Below are 23247 nucleotides of genomic sequence, written 5' to 3'. Positions count from 1 at the left end.
GATCAATAACCCACGGATGTGGTCCTCAAAACATTTTAATTCCTAGCCTGAGTATATTTGAAAAGTAGGATTTCAATCCACTTACAGGACAGGAAAGGAAATAAAGCATTTATAAATCCGTTTTGTTTCCATACCCAGTAGTCTGTACCTGCAAAATTGCTGTTTATTTACTGAAGCTAAGAATGTGACAGAGTCAGAAAAGGTTGACTGTCTAAAAATCATATATCAGTTTTTTATTACTAGAGTAAAAATAGGGAAAATAAAAAGTTACTTACCAGGGGGAATTACTGTGAGTTTAGTCGCATCTGAAAATGTCTTGATTGAGGTTCGCTGTCACATGAGTCAAAGCTTCTACAAAAATGCCAGCCTTTTAGCCTTCATGATGTGAACAGCAGTTTCACAACTCTGTACTGACAATCTTTTCTGGGCTCTTTTGGAAGTCCTTGAATACAGGTTTTGTGACATCTGACAATTTGTAACTTTCACTTGTACATTGACCTCATAAATTGCCTGTTTTCCACTAAGGCAGTAGTTCTTGAAAAGCACCAACAGAAAATGGAAAGGGTAAGAGAAGGAGAAGAAGAGAGCAAGCCCAGATGATCAACCTACTACTTTTCTAAATTACCAGGAAAAGTATTCAGAGAGTTAAGTTTTTTTTTTGTTTTTTTTTTTTTTTTTAATTTCCAGGTGTTCAATTGTGTTGAAACCGCACAGAGATCACATCAAAGAAAAGGCACTTGTGTTCTCATGAATACCAGGGCCTCTACATAAGCAATTTGGGAGTATATTTCTGAAAGGAGGAAACACTTTGGTAACTGAAAATGCAGCTGCCCCAACACAGATATACTTGAGAAATGTGAAAGAAGGTCTCCATTTTCAAAAACCCACTTCTACCATTTGGCGACCAGGGCAATGCCAAGTGAGGAAATATGTTCAGTGACGCCTTATTATCTTTCCTAGAAATAACAGAAGAAATATGTAGAATTCTATCTCCCAGGAAGTAATAGATTTCTTATTTAAACTATACCATGAAGAAAAATCCAGTTCTCCAATATGTTGAAAGAAGGGCCTCTTGGAGGCTGTTCTGAAATCTTATGGCAGAGTCATTTCCCTGAGTACACATGAGGGATCCAGTTTCAAGAACTAAGGACAGGGCCTGATAACCACCTGTTGACTCCAGATCCATCCTGTTCCAACCTAAAACCCATAGGCAGGACACAGTCTCTGTCCCCAGGGATGACGGTACGAATGTGCTCACAGTGGGCAACTGCCCATCCACAGCAGCTCACAGCCCCCAGCCTAACTAAGAAGTACCACCAGGCTGAATGAAAACTATGTTCAGAGAGGGCTTGTTTTTAAAGTAAGAATTCAAAGTTATCACTACATGGAGCTGTCCATTACACTTCGCACATATTGCAGATGGAATGATGCCCATTCAGTTCCTTTTCTTTTTTTTGAACTTTTTTTAAAATTTCAAAATATTAAGAGGGTACAAATGTTTTTGTTACATGGATCACTTTTGTAATGCTTGAGTCATGGCAATTAAGTGTGTCCATCACCCAGATATTGTTCATAGCACCTGTTAGGTAGGTTTTTGCTCATCCCTTCCACCTTCCTCCCCTCTGCATGCTTTCCAATGACTTTTACTTCCCTCTGTGCCCATTTGTGTCCATCAGTTGATTCCAATTAATTAGAGAGTACATGTGGTGTTTGTTTTTCCACTCTTCTGGTATGTCACTTAGGATAATGGTCTCTATTTCCAACCAAAGACATTTACAAAATGTCTAGTTACAAAAGACATTAATTCACCATCTCTTTTGGCTGAGTAGTATTTCATGGTATACATATACCACATTTTGTAAATTCACTTATGAATTGATGGGCACTTGGGTTGATTCCACATCTTTGCAATTGTGAATTGTGCTGCAATAAACATTCACACACATATGTCTTTTTGGTAAAATGATTTCTTTTCCTTTGGGTAGATACCCAGAAGTAGGATCGGTCCATCAAATGGTAGGTCTACTTTTAGTTTATTAAAGGATCTCCATACCATTTTCCATAGAGGCTGTGATAATTTGAAGTTCCACTAACCATGTATAAGCATTCTTTTCTCTCTGCATCCATGCCAGTGTATATTAATTTGGGACTTTTTAACAAGTGTCATTCTAACAGGAGTAAGGTGGTATTTCATTGTAGTTTTAATTTGCATTTTCTTGATGATTAGTAGCATTGAGAATTTTTTCATATGTTTTTTGGCCATTTGTCTATCTTTTTTTGAAAAGCTTTTGTCCATGTCTTTTGCCCACTTCGTAATCGGGTTGTTTGTTTGTTGCTGATTTGCTTGAGTACTTTGTAGATTCATGATATTATCCCTTTATTAGATATATAGTTTATAAATTTTTTTATATCATGTATGTTGTCTATTTGTTCTTGTCATTATTTCCTTAACTGTGCAGAAGCTTTTTAATTTAATCAAGTCCAACTTATTCATTTTTGTTATTGTAATTGCCATTGGGGTCTTAGTCACAAATTCTTTGCCTAGGCCAATATCTAGAAAAGTTTTTACTACATTTTCTTCTAGAACTCTTATGGTTTCATGCCTTACATTTAAGTCTTTTATTCATCTTGAATTAGTTTTTGTGAGTGGGTGACAAATAGGGATCCTATTTCATTCTTCTGCATGTTGCTATCCAGTTTTCTCAGCACCAATGATTAAATAGAGTTTCCTTTCCCCAGTGTGTTGTTTGCTTTGCCAATGATCCATTAGTTTTAAGTGAATAGTTTCATATCTGGGTTCTCTGTTCTGTTCCATTGGTCTATGTCTCTATTTTTGTACCAATATCATGATGTTCAGTTACTATAGCCTTGTAGTATAGTTTGGAGTCTGGTAATGTGATGCCTCTAGATTTCTTCTTTTTGCTCAAGATTGATTTGACTATACAGGCTTTTTGTGGTTTCAAATGAAGTATAGAATTATTTTTGTCTAGGTTTGTGAAATATGACATTGGTATTTTGATGGGGATTGCATTGAATGTGTAAATCACTTTGGGTAGTATGGACATTTTAACAATGTTGAATCTACCAATCCATAATGATGATATGTTTTTCCATTTATATTTGTCATCTGTGGTTTCTTTTTTTTTTTTTTTTTTAAGTTTTTTTTTTTTTTTTTCTTTTGGCATATTATGGGGGTACAGATTTTAAGGTTTCAATAAATGCCTATTTCCCCCCCTCCCCCCAAAAGTCTGAGTCTCCATCATGACCATCCCCCAGATGGTGCACATCTCACTCATTATGTATGTATATACCCGCCCCCTCCCCCCTCCCACCTGCCCAATACCCTATTACTGTAGTACCTATGTGTCCACTTAGGTGCCATCTGTGGTTTCTTTCTTCAGTGTTTCATCATTCTCCTTGTAGAGATCTTTCACCTCTTTGGTTAAGTATATTCCTAAGTATTTTTTTTCTTTGTGGCTAGTGTTTATGATATTTTTTTGAATCCTAAGCCATATTTTATTTATTTATTTATTTCAGAATATTATGGGGGCAAAAATATTTTGGTTACACGGAATGCCTTTTACTTGACTCTCAGCTTTACAGTTATTGATATCTAGAAATGCTACTAATTTGTGTATACTGATTTTGTAGCCTGAGACTTTGCTGAATTTATTCATCAATTCCAGGAATCTGTTGGCGGAATCTTTGTGGTTTTCTAGATATAAGATCATATTGTCAGCAAAAAGCAATAGTTTGTCCTCTTCTTTCCCAATATAAATACTCTTTATTTCTTGCTCTTGCCTGATTGCTCTGGCTAGGACTTCCAGCATTATGTTGAATGTAAGTGGTGAAAGTGTGTGCTCTTGTGTTGTTCTGGTTCTTAGGGGAAATGTTTCCAACTTTTCCCCATTCAGCATGATGTTGGCTATGGGTTTGGCAAATATGGCTTTTATAATTTTGAGATATATTTCTTTTATGCCTAGTTGATGAGAGTTTTTATAATGAAAGGGTGATGGATTTTGTCAAATGCTTTCTCTGCATCTATTGAGATAATCATGTGGTCTTTGTTTTTGCTTCTATTTATGTTATGAATCACATTCATTGATTTCTGTATGTTGAACCATCCTTGCATCCCTGGAATAAAGCCCACTGGGTCATGGTGGATTCTTTGTTTGATATGCTATTAATTTGGTTTGCCAGTGTTTTATTGAGGATTTTTGCATCTATATTTTATAAGGGATATTGGTCTGTAATTTTTCTCTCTTTTTGAGTCCTTTCCTGACTTTGGTATCAAGGTGATAGTGGCTTCATAGACTGAGTTGGGGAGAATTCTCTTCTTCTTGATGTTATGCAATAATTTCTGTGGTGTGGTTACCAGGTCTTCTTTGTAGATCTGAAAGAATTTGATTTGAATCCATCTGGTCTGGGGTTATTTTTATTGGAAGAATTTTTATTATTGCTTTGATTTCACTGCTCATTATTGATTTGTTCACAAATTGTATTTCTTTCTGATTGAGTCTTGGGAGGTTTTGTGTGTCCAGGAATTTGTTCCTTTCCTCTATATTTTCTAGTTTATATGCAAAGAGATTTTCATAGTATTCATGGATGATGTTTTGTATTTCTGTGGTATCACTTGTAATATCTCCTTTTTAAATTCTGATTGAGCTTATTTGGGTCCTTTCTCTTCTATTCCTGGGTAATATAGCAAGAGGTCTGTCAGTTTTGTTTATTTTTTCAAAGAAACAACATTTTGTTTAGTTGGTCTGTTACTTTTTTTATTTATTTTCTGTTTCATTTGGTTCTGCTTAGACCTTTGTTATTTCCTTTCTTCTGCTGGCTTTTGGTTTGGTTTACTCTTCATTTTCTATTTCCTTGAGATGTCACATTAGATGGTTAATTTGTGATCCTTTTGATGTAGGCTTTTAAGACTATTAATTTCCCCCTGAGGAATGCTTTTGCTGAATCCCATAGATTTTGATAGCTTGTGTTCCCTTTGTGGTTCAGTTCAAGAAATCTTTCAATTTTCATCCTAATTTCATTTTTGACTCAGTAGTCATTCAGCAGCACATTGTTTAATATACATAATTCTGTGTAGGATTGAGTGTTTCTCTTGCGATTGTTTTCTAGTTTTATTCCACTGTGATCTGAGAGGATGTGTGGTGTGATTTCCATTTCTTTGAATTTGTTGAGACTTGTTTTGTAGCCCAAGATATAATCAATCTTGGAGAACATCCCTTATGCTGAAAAGAAGAATGTATATTCAGTAGTTGTATATTCAGTTGTTGGAATATTCTGTAAATGTCTATTAGGTCCATTTGACTTACAGTCTTGTTTAAGTCCATTGTTTCTTTGTTTTCTGCTGTGATGATTTGTCTGCTTTGAGAGTGGGGTGTTGAGGTCCCTGGCAATTATGATGGTGTTATTTATAACTTTGCTTACCTCTAATAGAATTTACTTTATGAATCTAAGAGACCCTGTGTTAGGGGCACATATATTTAAAATTGTTATGTTTTCTTGTTGAAATTCTCCCTTTGCCATTTCTAAAGGGAAAAATTTTTATTTGTCTTTGTTTACATTTGTTGATTTAAAATCAATTCTATCGGATATGATAACAGCCACACCTGCTCTCTTTTTATTTCCATTTGCGTGGAATATTTTTTTCCATTCTTTCACGTTGAGTCTGTGAGTGTCCTTGTGATATAGAGACTTTTTTCCTGGGGACAGCAGATACTTGGGTTGTGTGTTTTTCTTTTCTTTTTCTTTTTTTTACATTCATCCAGCCCATGTCTTTTGAATGGAACATTCAGACCATTAACATTGAATGATAGAATTGATATGTGGGATGCTGATCTGTTTATCATGTTGGGTGGTACCTTATTACTTTGTTGGTCCTCTTGTGCTATCGTTTTATAAAAGCTATGATTTTTACTTTTAGGCAGTTATTTTACAATGGTAGGTATTTATTTTGCTTATTCATGTATAATACAGTTTTGAGTATTTCCTGCAGTGCTGGTCTGGTCATGATAAATTTCCTCAGTGTTCGCTTGTCTTTAAAAGACTTAAATTTCTCCATCAATTGTGAATCTTACTTTTGCAAGATGCAAAATTCTAGGCAGTCAGTTGTTCTGCTGAACAAGATTGAAGATGAGGCCCCAATCCCTTATGGTTCATAAGGTTTCTGCTGAGAAGCCTGCAGTTCTCCTGATGGGTTTTCCTTTGCAGCTTATATAATGCTTTTATCTTGCTGCTTACAGAATTTGCTCCTTCATTTTAACTTAGGCCATTTGATTACTGTGTGTCTTGGAGATGATCTATATGCTATGAATCTTCCCAGTATTCAATATAGTGTTCAATGTTCAACTTGTATCTGTATGTCTAAATTTCTGGCTACGTCTGGGAAGTTTTCCTCAATGATTTCCTCAAACAGATTTTCCATGCCTTTAGCTGTTTCATCTTCACCCTCAGGATACCTATATTTCAAATATTTGTACACTTCACAGTGTCCCATATCTCTCTCAGTGATCACTTGGACTTTTTAATACTCTTCTCTGCCTCTTTGAATGACTGGATTATATCAAGAGCCTTGTCCTCAAATTCTGAGATTCTTTCTTCTCCTTGGTTTACCCTGTTGTTATAGCTTTCAACTACATTTTGAAACTCCCTGAATGACTCATTTTTTTAAAGTTCTATTATATTCTTCATTATGTTGTATAGTTCTCTAGTGACTTTTTAAGTTTTTTCATCAATTTCCTGAAATATTTTTTGGCTTCTTTTTGTTGGTTTTTAACTTTCTCTTCAATTTCATTCATCTTGTTTGCCATCTACAATCTGAATTCCATTTATGTCATTTCAGCAATTCCTTTGTGATTAGAGTCCACTACTGTGAATCCATTGTAATCCCATAAGGTGTTGAACATTTTGTTTTTTATGTTGTCAGGGTTTGTTTGGTGGCTTCTTCTCATCTGGCTCCTTCTCTCTTAGCTCTGGGTTAAAAGAATTGCAGGACACCTTTTCTCCTTTGGTTGGAACTCTCCTGTTTAGTTAGGGGAATGGGAGGACACTATGTTGTGCTTTAATATCCTACCCAGGAATTTTGACCCATCAGAGGAGGGGCACATGATCTGAAAACATGTAGAACAGTGATTCTGTTATGACCCATGCCCTTATGCTTGTCATAGTTCAAGCCAGTGCTGGATGATCTTGGTGTGGGCTGAAGGGTTTTTCCCCAGCTCATTATTGGAACTTTGAGTTGGGATAAGGATGTGACCATCTCCATGGTAATTGTGGAGGATTGCTCCAGCTGGGGTCACCCAATGGAGGTGACAATGACAACTGAGTGAGTCTATTTAGGCAGTGGTCCTGGGTGACCAGGTTATGGGCATTTGCTTGAACCAGGTCCAGGAATAATGGCTGCTAAGGGTTGGGGGTGTTCCTGGTGAAGTGTTGGACCTAGAGCAGGTTCTGCCAGCCCAGTGGCAGTGGTAGAGAATCAGTCATAGACTACTGGGGCCCAGGCACAAATCTAGAATCTTGGGGTGGTGTCTCAGACTTGGCAGGGGCTCTGGAGCTACAGGGGCAAAGCCTCTGGCTCAGGCACAGTGAGAGGCTCAGGGCTATACCAGGGGATTATGATACAGAGCAGCATAGATGGAAGGCTCTTCCACCAGTGTGGAGACTGCTAATGCCCAGTCGCAAAGACAAGGGGCTGTTTCAGTGTCCTAGGGACTTCAGAGGTGGGCCAGGGCTGCTGGTTGGCTGAGGTTCTCCTTCCCCATACCTAGGACCTGCTTAGGCACTGGCACAAGGCTTCCCAGCTAGTGCCTGTGGTATCTGAGGTTCTTCTTCTATTCAGATCCCATGCATGGAGAAGGGGTGCTCAGCTCCCATCACAGGACACAACACAGGGAAATGTCAGTTCTATCTGCTCCCTCCCTGGCCCAGCAGGGTTGATGCAAAGGCTACTGCTGGAAAGCTGAGCACTGAGCAGACCTGGCACCATGCACAAGAATAACAAGCATGGCAACAGCTGCAGAAACCCAGGATTGGCACCTACCAGCTCTCTTCTGTGCCTACTTTCTGTGTTGTGTCTCCCCAATCAGTCCAGAGGTCTACAGTGGAGGGGGGAGACCCCTCCCAGCTCAAGCCACCCTGCAACATTTATTCCTTTCCTAAAAAGGGGTGCCCCTGCGAGCTGCCTCTATTCTGCTGTCTCCCCCTCCCCCCAGCAGTGTGAATTGTATTGGGACCCCCCAGCTCAATCTCTGAGATAGTGGGTAGTGCTTGAGAGTAAGAATCAGCCACTCCCTATGTTTTTGATTCAGTAGATGCTGTAATGGGCTATGCAGTTTTTCTCCCTGTCAGTAGTCGATGCTTACAAGAAAGAGCCAACTGCAATGTTTTCCTGTGGTGCCTATAATTTGCTCTAGCCCATCAGGAGAAGCACTGAAATGTCCCAGGCAGTGGCAGGCACCCTGTAGCTCCCAGGGGATTGCCTATTCCCCACAACAGCAGAGGTGGGTGGAAGTGTGAGGTTGGGTGGTGGTACTTCAGGGGAGCTTGCCTTCATGCTCCACAGATGTAGGTCCTAGAACTGTCTCAGCAAGGATCAGAGGCTCCCAGGTCCCTAGGGAAAGTTGCAGGGAAGGGGGCTGATGTAGCAACACCAAACTGGAAAGACTGCTGATGGGGAAGGGGTCATCTGCATTTCACCAATAGGCTATTGGGAGTGAGTTTTGCTCTTCTCCCTCCTCCCCTCACTTACAAGTCTGCTACTAGTGTCTGGTTGCAACAGGCACCCAAACTTTCTGAGCTTGCCAGCAATGGTGACTTGAGTTGAACTTGAACTTGAACTTCCTTGGCCCAGGAACCACCTCAGACTGAAAGCTAGCTTTCCTGTGGGGGGATGGTTGCTGCAGCTCAGACTTGTACTGCATACTCTTGTTAGTTCTGCCCACATGGGCTCCCTTTCCCTCCCAGGTTTACTTCTCAAATCTTCCCTCTGTGCTCCCAAGCAATTGGACTGAGTCCTGGGAGTATGGGATCTGGCCTGGGGTCCATCCCTGGAGCCCCAGAGATCAATCCCTGACAATGCCAATGAGGAACATTCTGGTCCTGAGTCACCCACAGGGTGCCCAAACTGCTTTTATGTCCCTCTACCTCCAAGTGTGCCCTGATCACTCTGGGGCAGCCAGGTAAGTAGCATTACTGAAGGCCAGAGGGCAGGGAACTCACATTTGAGCACCCTGAGTCAACTCCAGGACCCCAAAAGGAAAGGTCTGAGCCCTACTCTCTGTGGAGCTTCCATGTGGTGGTTCAATTGTCTCTCATGGCAGCCATAGGTGGGGGATAGGAAGGGGAGAAAAAGAGTCTGGGTGGAGGAAAGTCCACACTCTGGTTGTCTCTGAGCCTCTCTCTAGGAGGCAATCCCCCAGAATGGCCAGGCTCTTGAGTCACACAGACCATCCAGGACATACTATAACACTGTGGCTCCTGCAATCTGGGCCAAGGTTGGGAAATATCTGTGTGGGAATGAGCAAGACAGAAGCTGAGGAGTTTAAGCCCCCTGGGGAGGACAAAGGTGAATGGTGGGTAGAGAAGCAATATGGTCCCTGCTGTCCAGCTCTGACCTGTGGGGTGGCAGGCACCCAGCTTCTTCAAGAAGCTCCTAACTCACTGGCAGAAGCAGTCTTTGGGTTCATGTGGGCAGAAAGTCTCTCCAGCAGCTCAGGAGACTCCCAACAGTCTGAGATGCAAAGGAGGAAGAAACTAACTGCTCTACATACCCTTCTCCCTGATCTCCATGCCTTTCAGGGGAACCCTCAACTGATGCCTTTCTCCTTTCAGTTATGCTCCGCAACCTCTTCCCATGGAATCTCCTGTGGTTTCTGGCACCCCTCCTTTAGACCTTCATTCAATCTACACTTGCCTGTCTGTTTGTTTCTACCCTTTGATCTAAAACCTCTCCTTCTTACTGTGATGCTCTGGCTGGTGATGTCTCTGATCTGCCATCTCACTCCCCTCCCCTATCTATCTTCTTTTGAAGAGCTTCTGTTCATGTCTTTTGCTGAATTTTAATGCTTTTTATTCTTGCTGATTTGATTGACTTATTTGTAGAGTCTGGATATTAGCCCTTCATCAGACTCATAATTTGTGAATATTTTCCCCCATTAGTTGGTTGTTTATATGTTCTGTTGATTATTTCTTTTGCTGTGTATAAGTGTTTTAGTTTAATGAATTCAGATTGATTATTTTTGTTTTGTTTTGTATGGCTAGGCAAAAAAAATTATTTTTCTTTATTTTATTTTTATTTCATTTTTCTTTATTTTTGTTTTATTTTATTATTTATTTTTTAATTTTTAATTTTAGCATATTATTGGGATATAAATACTTAGGTTACATACATTGTCTTTGCACCACCCAAGTCAGAGCTTCAAGCATGTCCGTCTCCATGATGATGCACACCACAAGCATTAGGTGTGTATATAACAATTCCCTCCTCCCCTTTCCCACCTGCCTGACACCTGGTGAATGTTATTATTATATGTGCACTGAAGTGTTGATCAAAAAATCCTAATTTGATGGTGAGTACATATGGTGCTTGTCTTTCCATTCTTGTGATACTTCACATAGCAGAATGGGTTCCAGCTCTACCCAGGATAATACAAGGGGTGCTATATCACCATTGTTTTTTGTGGCTGAGTAGAATTCCATGATATGCATATACTATATTTTATTAATCCACTAATGTATTTATGGGCACTTGAGTTGTTTTCACATCTTTACAACTGTGAATTGTGCTACTATATAAACATTCTAGTGCAGAAGACTTTCTATAGAATGTCTTTGGTTCTTTTGGGTAGATGCTCAGTAATGCAATTGCTGGATCAAATGGTAGTTCTACTTGTAGCTCTTTGAATGTATCTCTGTGTTACTTTCCACAGAGGTTGTACTACTTTGCAGTCTTACCAGTAGTGTATGAGTGTTCCTATCTCTTTGCATCCATGCCAACCTTAATTGTTTTGGGATTTTTGGATAAAGATCGTTCTCACTGGAGTTAAGTGATATCTCATTGTGGTTTTGATTTTCATTTCCCTGATGATTAGAGATGTTGAGCATTTTTTTCATATGTTTGTTGGCCATTAGTGTATATTCTATTGAAAAGTTCTTATTCATGCCCTTTGTCCATATTTGATAGGGCTGTTTGATTTTTTCTTGCTGATTATGCTGAGTTCTACATAGACTCTAGTTATCAGCGCTTTATGGAAGTGTAACATGCTAATATTTTCTCCCATTCTGTTTGCTCTCATGATAGTTTCCTTGGCCGTGCAGAAGCTTTTTAATTGGAACAGGTCCCATTTACATATTTTTGTTGTTGCTGTGATTGCCTTTGCGGTCTTCTTTATAAATTCTTTGCCTAGGCCAATGTCTATAGGAATTTTCCCAACATTTTCTTCTAGAATTCTTATAGTTTCATGCCTTAGGTTTAAGTCGTCTGTTATCCATCATGAGTTGATTTTTGTGAGAGGTGTGGATCGTGTTTCAGTCTTCTACATGTGGCTATTCAGGTTTCCCAGCACCATTTATTGAATAAGGATTCTTTTCCCCAAAGTATGTTTGTGGCTGCTTTGTCAAAGATTAGATGGCTGTAAGAAGATGGTTTTATATCTGAGTTCTCAGTTCTATTCCATTGGTCTATGTCTCCGTTCTTGGACCAGTATCATGCTGTTTTGGTTACTATATCCTTGTATTACAAGTTGAAGTTTGGTCAAGTGATGCCTCCCAATTTGTTCTTTTTGCTTAAGATTGCTTTCGCTATACAGGGTCTCTGGTTTCATGCAAAGAATAGAATTATTTTTTCTAGATTTGTGAAAAATAATGTTGCTATTTTATTATGGATTGTATTGAATCTGTAGATGACTTTCAGTAGTATAGACATTTTAACAATGTTGATTCTGCTGATCCATGACCATGGTATGGTTTTCTACTTGTTTATGTCCTCTGCTATTTCCTTCCTCAGTGTTTCATAGTTCTTCCTGCAGAAGTCTTTTACCACCATAGTTAAATATATTCCTAAGTATTTTATTTTCTTTGTTGCTATTGTGAAGGGTATTGAGTCTTTGATTTGTTTCTCAGTTTGATTGCACATTCATTATTTTTGTTTCTTCTATAATTGCCTTTGGAATCTTACTCATAAATTCTTTGCCTAGACTGATACCTAGAATAGTTCTGCCTGCATTTTCTTCTAGAATTATTATGGTTTCATGCCTTACATTTAAATATTTTATCCATATTAAATTAATTTTTGTATGTAGTAAGAGATAGGAGTCCTATTTCATTCTCCCACATGTGGCTATCCAATTTTCCCAGCACCATTTACTCAACAAGGTTTCTTTTCCCCAGTATATTTTGTCTGTTTTGTCAAAGATCAGTTGGTTGTAGGTAAATGGTTTTATATTTGGATTCTCTGTTGTGTTTGATTGTTTAGTCTCTATTTTTATACCAATACAATGCTGTTTTGGTTACTACAAACTTGAAGTATAGTTCAAAATCAGATAACATGTTTCCTCTGAATTTGTTTCTGTTTTGTTTTCTTTTCTTTACTTTTTTTCTCTGCTTAAGACTGCTTTGGTTATTTAGGCTCTTTTTTGGTCACAAGCAAAGTGTAGAATTATTTTCAACATCTGTGAAATATAGCATTGGTATTTTGATGGGGATTGTATTGAATCTGTAAATCATTTTGCATAGTATGGACTTTCTAACTATGTTGATTTGACCAATCGATGAGCATGATATATCTTTTCATTTGTTTGCATCATCTACAATTTCTTTTATCAGTGCTTCATGCTTATTTTAGAGATCTTTCATGATCTTGGTTAAGAACATTCCTAAGTACTTTATTTCCTTTTTATTATAGTTATATATGTCTTAATTACAGGAGAATAAGTCTCCAAATTATTTATTCAGCTTTCATTCCAAAAAGTTAGAGACAGAAGACTAGTAAAACCAAAAAAAGTAGAGGGAAGAAAATAATAATACCATAAATTAATCCATACAAATCAAATAAATTCAAATGGTCTTTTGGCAAGACAACCTAATGTACTGATTTCTGTAAAAATAGAAAGAAAAAAAACCAGACACTACACAACTAGCAGGATCAGGTGAAAGAAAACTGGGGATAAAATGGCAGAATCAGAAATTCAAATTAATATAAATGAGTAAATTTCTGCCAATGAATTAAAAAACATGAAAACATCATAATGTCATAAATATATGTAAATGATAAAATTTACTCAAGAAGTTAAAAGAAAAGCCATAACTATTAAATATGATAAAATTGCAAATATTCCCTAGTACAAACACTCCAAAATAATGTAACAAGGACCTAACAGTTTTTTCTTTCCTTCCTTTTTTAATGTTTTATTTCTAATTGTTATATGTACATAATATTTGCATATATTTATAGGGTACAATTGCTGTTTTTATATAGGCATACAATGTAAATTAAACAAATCAGGATAATTGGGATATCCATCACCTCAAGCATTTATAATTTCTTTGTTTTAGGAACATTCCAGTTTCACTCTTTTCTTTATTTAAAAGTATAAACTAATATGTTGTTGATTACGGTCACTTTTTGTGCTATCCAATATTGTTCATTCTATCCATTTAAATATATCTGTCATATATGATTTTGATTGTATTGAGGTAAGTTCTTCCTATAACCAGTATTTTGAGAGGTTTTATCATGAAGGGATGTTGAATTTTATTGAGTTTTTAAGCATCATTTCAAATGATCATATAGTTTTTGTCCTTTATTCTGTTGATATGATGTATCACATTGACTGCTTTGTATATGTCGAACCATCTTTGCATCCCTGGGATGAATCCCACTTGATCATGATGAATATACTTTTTAATGTGTGGTTGAACTAGATTTTCTAGTATTTTGTTGAGGATTTTTACATTTATGTTAATCAGAAATATTAGTCTATATTTTTATTTTTTTGTTTTGTCTTTTTCTCGTTTTGATATCAGGGTGATAAGGTCTCATAGAATGATTTTGGGAGCATTCTCTCATCCTTTATTTAAGGAGGAAAGGGGAGAGATAGGAAGAAAGACACAGGAAATATGAATACTGAAAGGGAAAGCGCACCCCCAAAGGGGAACAGGAGCTCTCTAAGAAAGGACATCAACCAAATTCAGAACACCAAAATGACATAAGAAGAATTTTGAACATGGATTATAAGAAAACTCAATGATATGCAAGAAAAAATGGATAACCAACATGAAGGAACCACAAAAAAAAAAAAAAAAAAAAATTCCAGGATTTGGAAGAAGCATTCACTAAAGAAATTGAAATTAAAGAAAAATCAAACATAACTTCTGGAAATGAAGAATTTATTCAAGAAATTACAAAACACTATGGAAAGCTTCAACAACAGGGTAGATCAAACAGAAGAAAGAATCTCAGGGATTGAAGATAACACCCTTCAGTTAAATATGTCAATCACAGAGCTAGAGCAGAGAAATAAGGGAAAAGAGCAAAACCTATAAGAAATGTAGGATTGTATGAAGAGACCTAACTTGATAATCATAGGCATCCCTGAGTGTGAAGAAGAAAATACACAAGCGTTGGATAAACTATTTTAGGTTATAATAATGGAAAATTGTGCAGGCCTTGCAAGCATTGCTAAAAAATCTAGATATCCAGGTACAAGAAGCTCAAAGGACTCCTGGGAGATTCATTGCAAACAGGAAGACACTATGACACACGGTCATCAGACTGATCAAAATAACCACAAAAGAGGCCCTCCTACGAGCCATAAGATGAAAGAAGCTGGTAACTTACAAAGGAAAACACATCAGAATAACGACAGAATTCTCAACTGAGACCTTACAAGCAAGAAGAGACTGGGGACCCATTCTCACTCTTCACAAACAAAATAATGCCCAGCCTAGAATGTTGTACCCTGCACAACTAAATGTTGTATACTATGGGAAAATAAAGACCTACTTAGACAAACAAAGACTGAGGGAATTCATCAAGACAAGACTTGCCCTCCAGGAAGTACTCAAAAGAGTGTTATGCATGCATAAACACAATAAACACTCACCAATATAAAATCATCCAAAGTGAAGGCCAAAGGCCAGATACCATAATGCTTCAAGAGAGAAAACAAAGCAACAAAGTTCAACTCAACAGGATGAACAGAATTCTGCCCCACTTATCAATTTTCTCCATAAATGTGAATAACTTGAACTGCCCACTAAAGAGACATAGGCTGGCGGATGGATAAATACACACAAACCACTTATCTGCTGTCTTCGGGAAATATATCTAACCCACAAGAATGCATTCAGACTTAAGCTGAAGGGATGGAAAACAATATTTCAAGAAAACAGAAGCCAAAAGAAAGCTGGTGTGGCAGTTCTGATTTCAGATATCTTAATCTTCAGATCAACAAAAGTAATGAAAGACAAAGAGGGTCACTATATAATGTTGAAGGGTTCATTTCAACAAGAAGACATAACAATTCTAATAATGTATGCATCTAACACAGGTGCACTCAGATTCATAAAGCAAACCCTATTGATCTAAGCAAAATGATGAACAGCAACACTGTAGCCAGAGAATTCAACACTCCATTCACAGAGAAGGACATATCCTCCAAACAAAAAATAAACAAAGAAAAAATGGACTTAAACAGAACTCTAGAACAAATGGGGCTGACTGACATGTACAGAACATTCTACCTCCAAAACCACTGAATATATGTTATTTCCATCAGCTCATGGGACATTTTCTAAGATTGACCATATCGTATACCACAAAGTATGTCTCAAAAAATTTTTAAAAATAGGTAGTCCGGGGTAGGACCGCGCAGAGAAGATGGCACCCAGGTCCTCCAGGTTCCTGCTAGGACACTGCATGGGCCAGGCCGACGACCCTGAACCCCGCTCCGACCCGCTGCCCTGAGTCTCCGAAAGCCATACGCAGGCTCGGAGTGAAACTCCCACAGGACGCTGGCCCCACACCCTGTAGACAAGCTTCCTCCATGGTACCAGCCAACCGCAGGCTGCTGTATGTTCACTGAGAAAAACGAAGACGTCACCAGGTTTCTTAGTGTCTCTGGGGAGCACTTGGCCCAGATCTTCCTCCAGAATCCAGCCCACTTCTTCCCAGCAGCTCTGCTTGAGTTCACAGATGACCACTAAGCTTCAGGCTCCCTAGAGAACTAGGGTTGCAACCCAGTTGGCCATGCCAGCTAATTGGACCCCACCCCAAATATCCCCAGCTCTAGCTCCAGAGGATTATGGCAGCTCATACGAGGGATCAGTGTCCTTCAGGGATGTGGCTATAGATTTCAGCAGAGAGGAATGGCAGCACCTAGACCCCTCTCAGAGAAACCTTTACCAGGATGTGATGCTGGAGACCTACAGCCACCTGCTCTCAGTGGGGTACCAAGTTCCCAAAGCAGAGGTGGTCATGTTGGAGCAAGGAAAGGAGCCATGGGCATTGCAGGGCAAGAGTCTACATCAGAGATGTCCAGGAGAAAAATTACTGGACCATAATCAATGTGGAAAAATCCTAAGTTATAAACAAACATCCTTTCAACATCAGAAAATATATACTGGAGAGAAGTCCTACAAATATGACAAATTTCAAAAGATCTTCACCCAAAAGTTACAATTCAAGGTACTTCTGAAAGGTCATATAGGAGAAAAACTGTATGTATGTACTGAATGTGGCAAGGCTTTTGTGCAGAAGTCAGAGTTAATTACACATCAGAAAACCCATACAAGAGAGAAGCCCTATAAAGGCAATGAATGCGGAAAATCCCTTCTCCAAGCATCTTCTCTCTTTAGGCATCAGAGAATTCATACCAGAGAAAATCTCTATGAATGCAGTGAATCTGGGAGAGGTTTCCCTTATAACTCAGATCTCAATATACATGAGAAAATTCATACTGGAGAGAGACACCCTGAATACAGAGATTGTGGCAAAGCCTCCACCCTCAAGATAAATGAGGAAATTGATACAAGTGAGGGATCCTATGTATGTATTGAATGTGGACAGGTCTTCATTCAGAAGACAGAATTGATTACACATCAAAGAATTCATATTGCAGAAAAACCACGTGAATACAGTCCCTGTGGGCAACCCTTCATTTCCAAGTCTAAACTTGAGGCACATCAACGAAGTCACACAAGAGTGAATACCTATGTAAGTACCGAATATGGGAAGCTCTTCAATAATAGTTCCAACCTCATTACACATGAGAAAGTTAAAATTAGAGAAAAATCTTTCATATGTACTGAATGTGGAAAGGCTTTTACATACAGGTCAGAGTTGATTATACATCAGAGAATTCACACTGGAGAGAAACCTTATGAATGCAGTGATTGTGGAAAAGCCTTCACTCAGAAGTCAACACTCACAGTGCATCAGAGAATTCATACAGGAGAAAAATCATATGTATGCATGAAATGTGGGCTAGCTTTTATCCGGAAGGCACACTTGGTTGCACATCAAATAATTCATACTGGAGAGAAACTTTATGAATGTGGTCACTGTGGGAAATTCTTTACTTCCAAGTCACAACTCCATGTGCATAAATGAATTCACACAGGAGAAAACCCTATATGTGCAATAAATGTGGGAAGGCATTCACCAGCAGGTCAAATCTAATTACACATCAGAAAATTCACACAGGAGAGAAAGCCTATATAGGCTCTAAATGTGGAAAGGCCTTCACTCAGAGGTCAGACTTGATTACACATCAGAGAATCCATACTGGAGAGAAACCTTATGAATGCAGTACTTGTGGAAAAGCCTTCACCCAGAAATCACATCTCAATATACACCAGAAAATTCATACTGGAGAGAGACAATATGAATGCCATGAATGTGGGAAAGCTTTCAACCAGAAATCAATACTCACTGTGCATCAGAAGATTCACACGGGAGAGAAACCTTATGTATGCACTGAGTGTGGAAGAGCCTTCATCCGGAAGTCAAACTTTATTACTCACCAGAGAATTCACACTGGAGAGAAACCTTATGAATGCAGTGATTGTGGGAAATCCTTCACGTCCAAGTCTCAGCTCCTGGTGCATCAGCCAATTCACACAGGAGAGAAACCCTATGTGTGTGCTGAGTGTGGGAAAGCCTTTAGTAGCAGGTCAAATCTCCATAAACACCAGAAAACTCATACAGGAGAAAAGCCCTACGTGTGCTCTGAATGTGGGAAGACCTTTAGACAGAAGTCAGAGTTGATTACACATCACAGAATTCACACTGGGGAGAAACCTTATGAATGCAGTGACTGTGGGAAATCTTTCACTAAGAAATCACAGCTCCAAGTGCATCAGCGAATTCACACAGGAGAGAAGCCTTATGTGTGTGCTGAGTGTGGGAAGGCCTTTAGCAATAGGTCAAATTTGAATAAACATCAGACAACACACACAGGAGACAAACCCTACAAGTGTGCAGTCTGTGGGAAAGGCTTCTTTCAGAAATCAGTGCTCAACATGCATCAGAGTATTCACACTTGAGAGAAACAGTGAGAAAATCTCACTGAGGTCGGGTTTGATTGTACATTATTGAATCCATGCAGCAGGAAAATATGTATATTATTTGAACTAGGAATGCCCACATCAGAATGTCATACAGTATTGTTCAGAAAAGGATGTCTGAGAAAGCACTGAATGAGGTGAGGGAAGCTTCCCACATTGTCACTAGCTTCATTAAATCCTGGAACATTCATCCTGAGAAGGAACCAAGTCAATTGGGTGGATTAGAAAAAAGCTTTTTAAAAAAAAAAAAAAATATATATATATATATATGGAGAGAGAGAGAGAGAGAGAGAGAGAGAGAGAGAGAAAGAAAAAGCCTTCTCAAGAAAACTACAATGGAACTCTGTTACCAAATTCTTCATAAGAAAGAGTATATTAAGTTTGGTTAAGGATATTCCTGTTTCCTGTGGAATACATACAAGTACCAACAAACTGAATGCTAAAACATGGTGGTGATAAATCCTATGTTCTGTGAGTTGTTTATTGCAGAACACATTTTCTAACAGAATTGTGACTGATTTTTTATTCTTTTATTGAATCTAACACGGTTATGTTTATCTAATCTGCCATTGCATATTTTTATTGAAAAAGACTGTAATAAAAATATTCCTTTTGTATACAGAAAAAAATGTTTTAAAATAGAAATTATACCATTCATCTTCTCAGACAAAAGTGGAATAAAATTAGAAATCAACTACAACAGAAACTCTCATCTCTACACAAATTCATGGAAACTAAACAACCTTTTGCTGAATGATTATTACATTAATCAGTAAATCAAGATAGAAATCAAAAGATTACTTGAACTAAATGATAAAGGAGACACAAGTTACCAAAATGTGAGGGACACAGCTTAAGCAGTACTGAGAGGAAAATTTATATCCATAAATGCCCACATCCAAAAGCCAGAAAGATCACAAACTAACAATCTAATGAATTGTCTCAAAGAACTGGAAAAGGATGATCAAACCAACAACAAACCCAGGAGAAGAAAAGAAATAACAAAGATCAGAGCAGAACTAAATGAAATTATAACAAAAAACTATACAGAAGATTAATAAAAAAGGTTGGTTCTTTGAAAAAATAAACATAAGTGGCATGCCTCTTGCTAGATTAATGAGAAGAAGAAAAAAAGGACTCTAATACGCTCCATTAGGAATGCATCAGGAGACATTACAACTGATACCACAAAAATATAAAATATCATCTATGAATACTATGCAAACCTCTATGCACATAAACTGGAAAATGTGGAGGAAATGGACACATTGTTTGAAACACATAGCCTCCCTAGGCTCAATCAGGAAGAAATAGAATTCCTGAACAGATCAATATCAAGTATTCAAATTGAAACATCATAAGAAACTTCCTAAAAAGAAAAGTCCCAAACCAGATGATTTCACACCCTAATTTTACCAGACCTACAAAGAGAAACTGGTGCCTTTCCTGCAGAAATCAACTCACAACATCAATAAGGAAGGAATCCTCCACAAAACATTTTATGAAGCCAATATCACCCTGATACCAAAACCAGGAAAGGACACAACAAAAAAAGAAAACTGCAGACCATATTCTTTATGAATATATATGCAAAACTTCTCAACAAAATCCTACCAAACTGAATTCAGGTGCTTATCAAAAAAATAACCCATCACAACAAAGTGCACTTCATCCCAGAGATGCAAGGATGGTTCAACATACACAAATCTATAAATGTAATTCACCACATAAATGGAAGCAAAAACAGAGATCATATGATCCTCTCAATATACACAAATCTATAAATGTAATTCACCACATAAATAGAACCAAAAACAAAGATCATATGATCCTCTCAATAGACGCAGAGAACCATTCAACAAAATTCAACACCCTTTTATGATAAGAATGCTTAAGAAAATAGGCATAGATGGGACTTACATAAAAATGATACAAGCCATATATGACAAAATCACAGCCACCATCATACTGAATGGGGAAATATGGAAAGCATTTCCACTTAGAACTGTAACCATACGAAGTTGCTCTGTATCATTGCTTCTATTCAACATAGTGCTGGAAGTCCTAGCTACAGCAGTCAGACAAGAAAAAAAATCAAGGCCATCTAAATGGGGGCAGAAGAGAACAAACTATCGCTCTTTGCTGATAATATGATCTTATATCTAGAAAATCCCAAAGATTCTGCCATGAGACTACTGCAATTGATAAACAAATTCAGCAAAGTCTCAGGTTACAAAATCAATGTACAGAAATCAGTAGCATTCCATTACACCAACAACAGTCAAACTGAGAACCAAATCAAAGACTCAATACCCTTCACAATAGCAACAAATAAAGTAAAATACCTAGGGTATTTAACTAATTAGGTAAAAAGACTTCTACAGGGAGAACTATGAAACACTGAGGAAGGATATAGTGGAGGTAAACAGGTAGAAAATCATACCATGCTCATTGGCCAGCCGAATCAACATTGTTAAAATATCTGTACTACCCAAAGTGTTCTACAGATTAAATGCAATCCCTATTAAAATACCAACATTATTTTTCATAGATCTAGATAAAAATAATTCTATGCTTCATATGAAACCAGAGAAGACCCCATAAAGCAAAATCAATCTTAAGCAAAAAGAACAAATTGGGAGGCATCAATTTACTAGACTTCAAGCTATACTATAAGGCTATAAACTAAAACAGCATGGTATGGGCCCAAGAACAGAGACATAGACCGATAGAACTAACTGAGAAGCCAGATATAAAACCATTTTCCTATAGTCATCTAATCTTTGACAAAGCAGCCACAAACATACTTTGGGGAAAAGAATCCTTATTCAATAAATGGTGCTGGGAAACCTGAATAGCCACATGTAGAAGACTAAAACACGATCCACACCTCTCACAAAAATCAAGTCACGATGGATAACAGACTTAAACCTAAGACATGAATCTGTAAGAATTCTAGAAGAAATGTTGGGAAAACTCCTATAGACATTGGCCTAGGCAAAGAATTTATAAAGAAGACCGCAAAGGCAATCACAACAACAACAACAAAAATATCGTAAATGGGACCTGTTTCAATTAAAAAGCTTCTGCACAGCCAAGGAAACTATCATGAGAGCAAACAGACAATGTACAGAATGGAAGAAAATATTAGCATGTTACACATCACTAAAGGGCTAATAACTAGAATCTATATAGAGCTCAGGAAAATCAGCAAGAAAAAAATCAAACAACCCTATCAAAAAGTGATAGACTTTTCAAAAGAATATAGACTAATGGGAAGCAAACATATGAAAAAATACTCAACATCTCTAATCATCAGGGAAATTCAAATTAAACCACAATAAGATAACACTTGTCCCCAGTGAGAATCGCCTTTATGAAAAAGTCCCAAAACAATAAAGTATAGCATGGATGCAGAGAGATAGGAACATTCATACACTACTGGTGAGACTGCAAACTAGTACAAACTCTGTGGAAAGCAATATGGAGATACTTCAAACAGATACAAGTAGAACTACCATTTGATCCAGCAGTCCCATTACTCAGCATCTACCCAAGAGAACAAAAGACATTATATAAAAAACATCTGCACTAGAATATTTATAGCAGCACACAATTCACAATTACAAAGACGAGGAAACAACCCAAGTGCCCATAAATACATGAGTGAATTGATAAAATGCAGTATATTTATACCATGGAGTTCTTCTAAGAAGCCACAAAAAAAACAATGGTAATATAGCACCTCTTGTATTAATCTGGATAAAGCTGGAACCCATTCCAATAAATGGAGTATCACCAGAATGGATAAACAAGCACCACATGTACTCACCATCAAATTGACATTAACTTATCAATATTTAACTGCATGTATATTAATAACATTCTTTGGGTGTCGAGCATATGGGAGGGGGGAGAAGGGGATGGATATATGTACATGTAATTGGTATGGTGTGCACCCCCTGGAGGATGGATACATTTGAAGCTCTGACTGAGGTGGGGCAAGGGAAATATACGTAACCTAAACATTTGTATCCCTGTAATATGCTGAAGTTTAAAAAAATCTTAAAATATAACAAAAAAAGAGAGGGAAGGATGAAAAGAATCTCAAAATGCACAGTCTAGTCCTAGACCTAGTGCTCTCGGTGATAATGATAATATTGCTCATACTGTTATACGTAAAATAAACAAACAACATTCCCAGCCATGATTGTCAAGCAATGATTGGATAAATAATTCAGTACAACTAACCTTCAACAATGCTATCCATACAGTCTCCATATTCATATCAAACCTCCAGGCACTTAACTGTCTCAGGAAGCAAAGAGAATAGACCCCCATCAGCCCCTAAAAGAGCTGAAAAGAGCATGCTTTCAACCAGAATGCTGGGCTAAGGCCTGGAAAAGGTACCTCAGTCTTCAGGAGCATCCTGGGGGAGGGTTGGGGGCAGGGTACACCTGATGACAAAGGAGTGGGATGGAACAGGGCTTGGTTAGCCTTCAACTCAGGTTTATGTTTGTCCAGCATTCCGTGAAGTCAGAGCAGGAAGTGAGACAGGAGCTGGTCTATATTGTGTGCCAGGAACAGCCACAAGCAAGGTTTTTAGCGTGGCATAGGGCAGGTGTGAATCACTGTGCGCTACCCAAACGGCACAATAATACACACCAGAGT

General features: G+C 37.9%; 1 protein-coding gene and 1 gene segment (V, D, J or C); one reads left to right on the top strand and one right to left on the bottom strand.

The window, feature by feature from the left end:
- LOC105878257 (T-cell receptor gamma alternate reading frame protein-like) overlaps positions 1-23247 on the bottom strand; it is a 32675-nt gene extending 9428 nt beyond the window's left edge. Inside the window, exons 1-2 of the C gene segment in view lie at positions 23217-23247; positions 276-334 (exon numbers count right to left, since the gene is read on the bottom strand).
- Positions 16113-18570, top strand: LOC142872897 (uncharacterized). The gene is given in 2 exon segments (XM_076006301.1): positions 16113-17630; positions 17633-18570. Coding segments are annotated over 2 exon segments (2295 nt in total). The 5' UTR covers positions 16113-16258; the 3' UTR covers positions 18556-18570.

The sequence above is a fragment of the Microcebus murinus genome, chromosome 9 (assembly GCF_040939455.1).
Source record: "Microcebus murinus isolate Inina chromosome 9, M.murinus_Inina_mat1.0, whole genome shotgun sequence".
Classification (NCBI taxonomy): domain Eukaryota; kingdom Metazoa; phylum Chordata; class Mammalia; order Primates; family Cheirogaleidae; genus Microcebus; species Microcebus murinus.
This window is presented reverse-complemented; position numbering and strand designations above follow the sequence as displayed.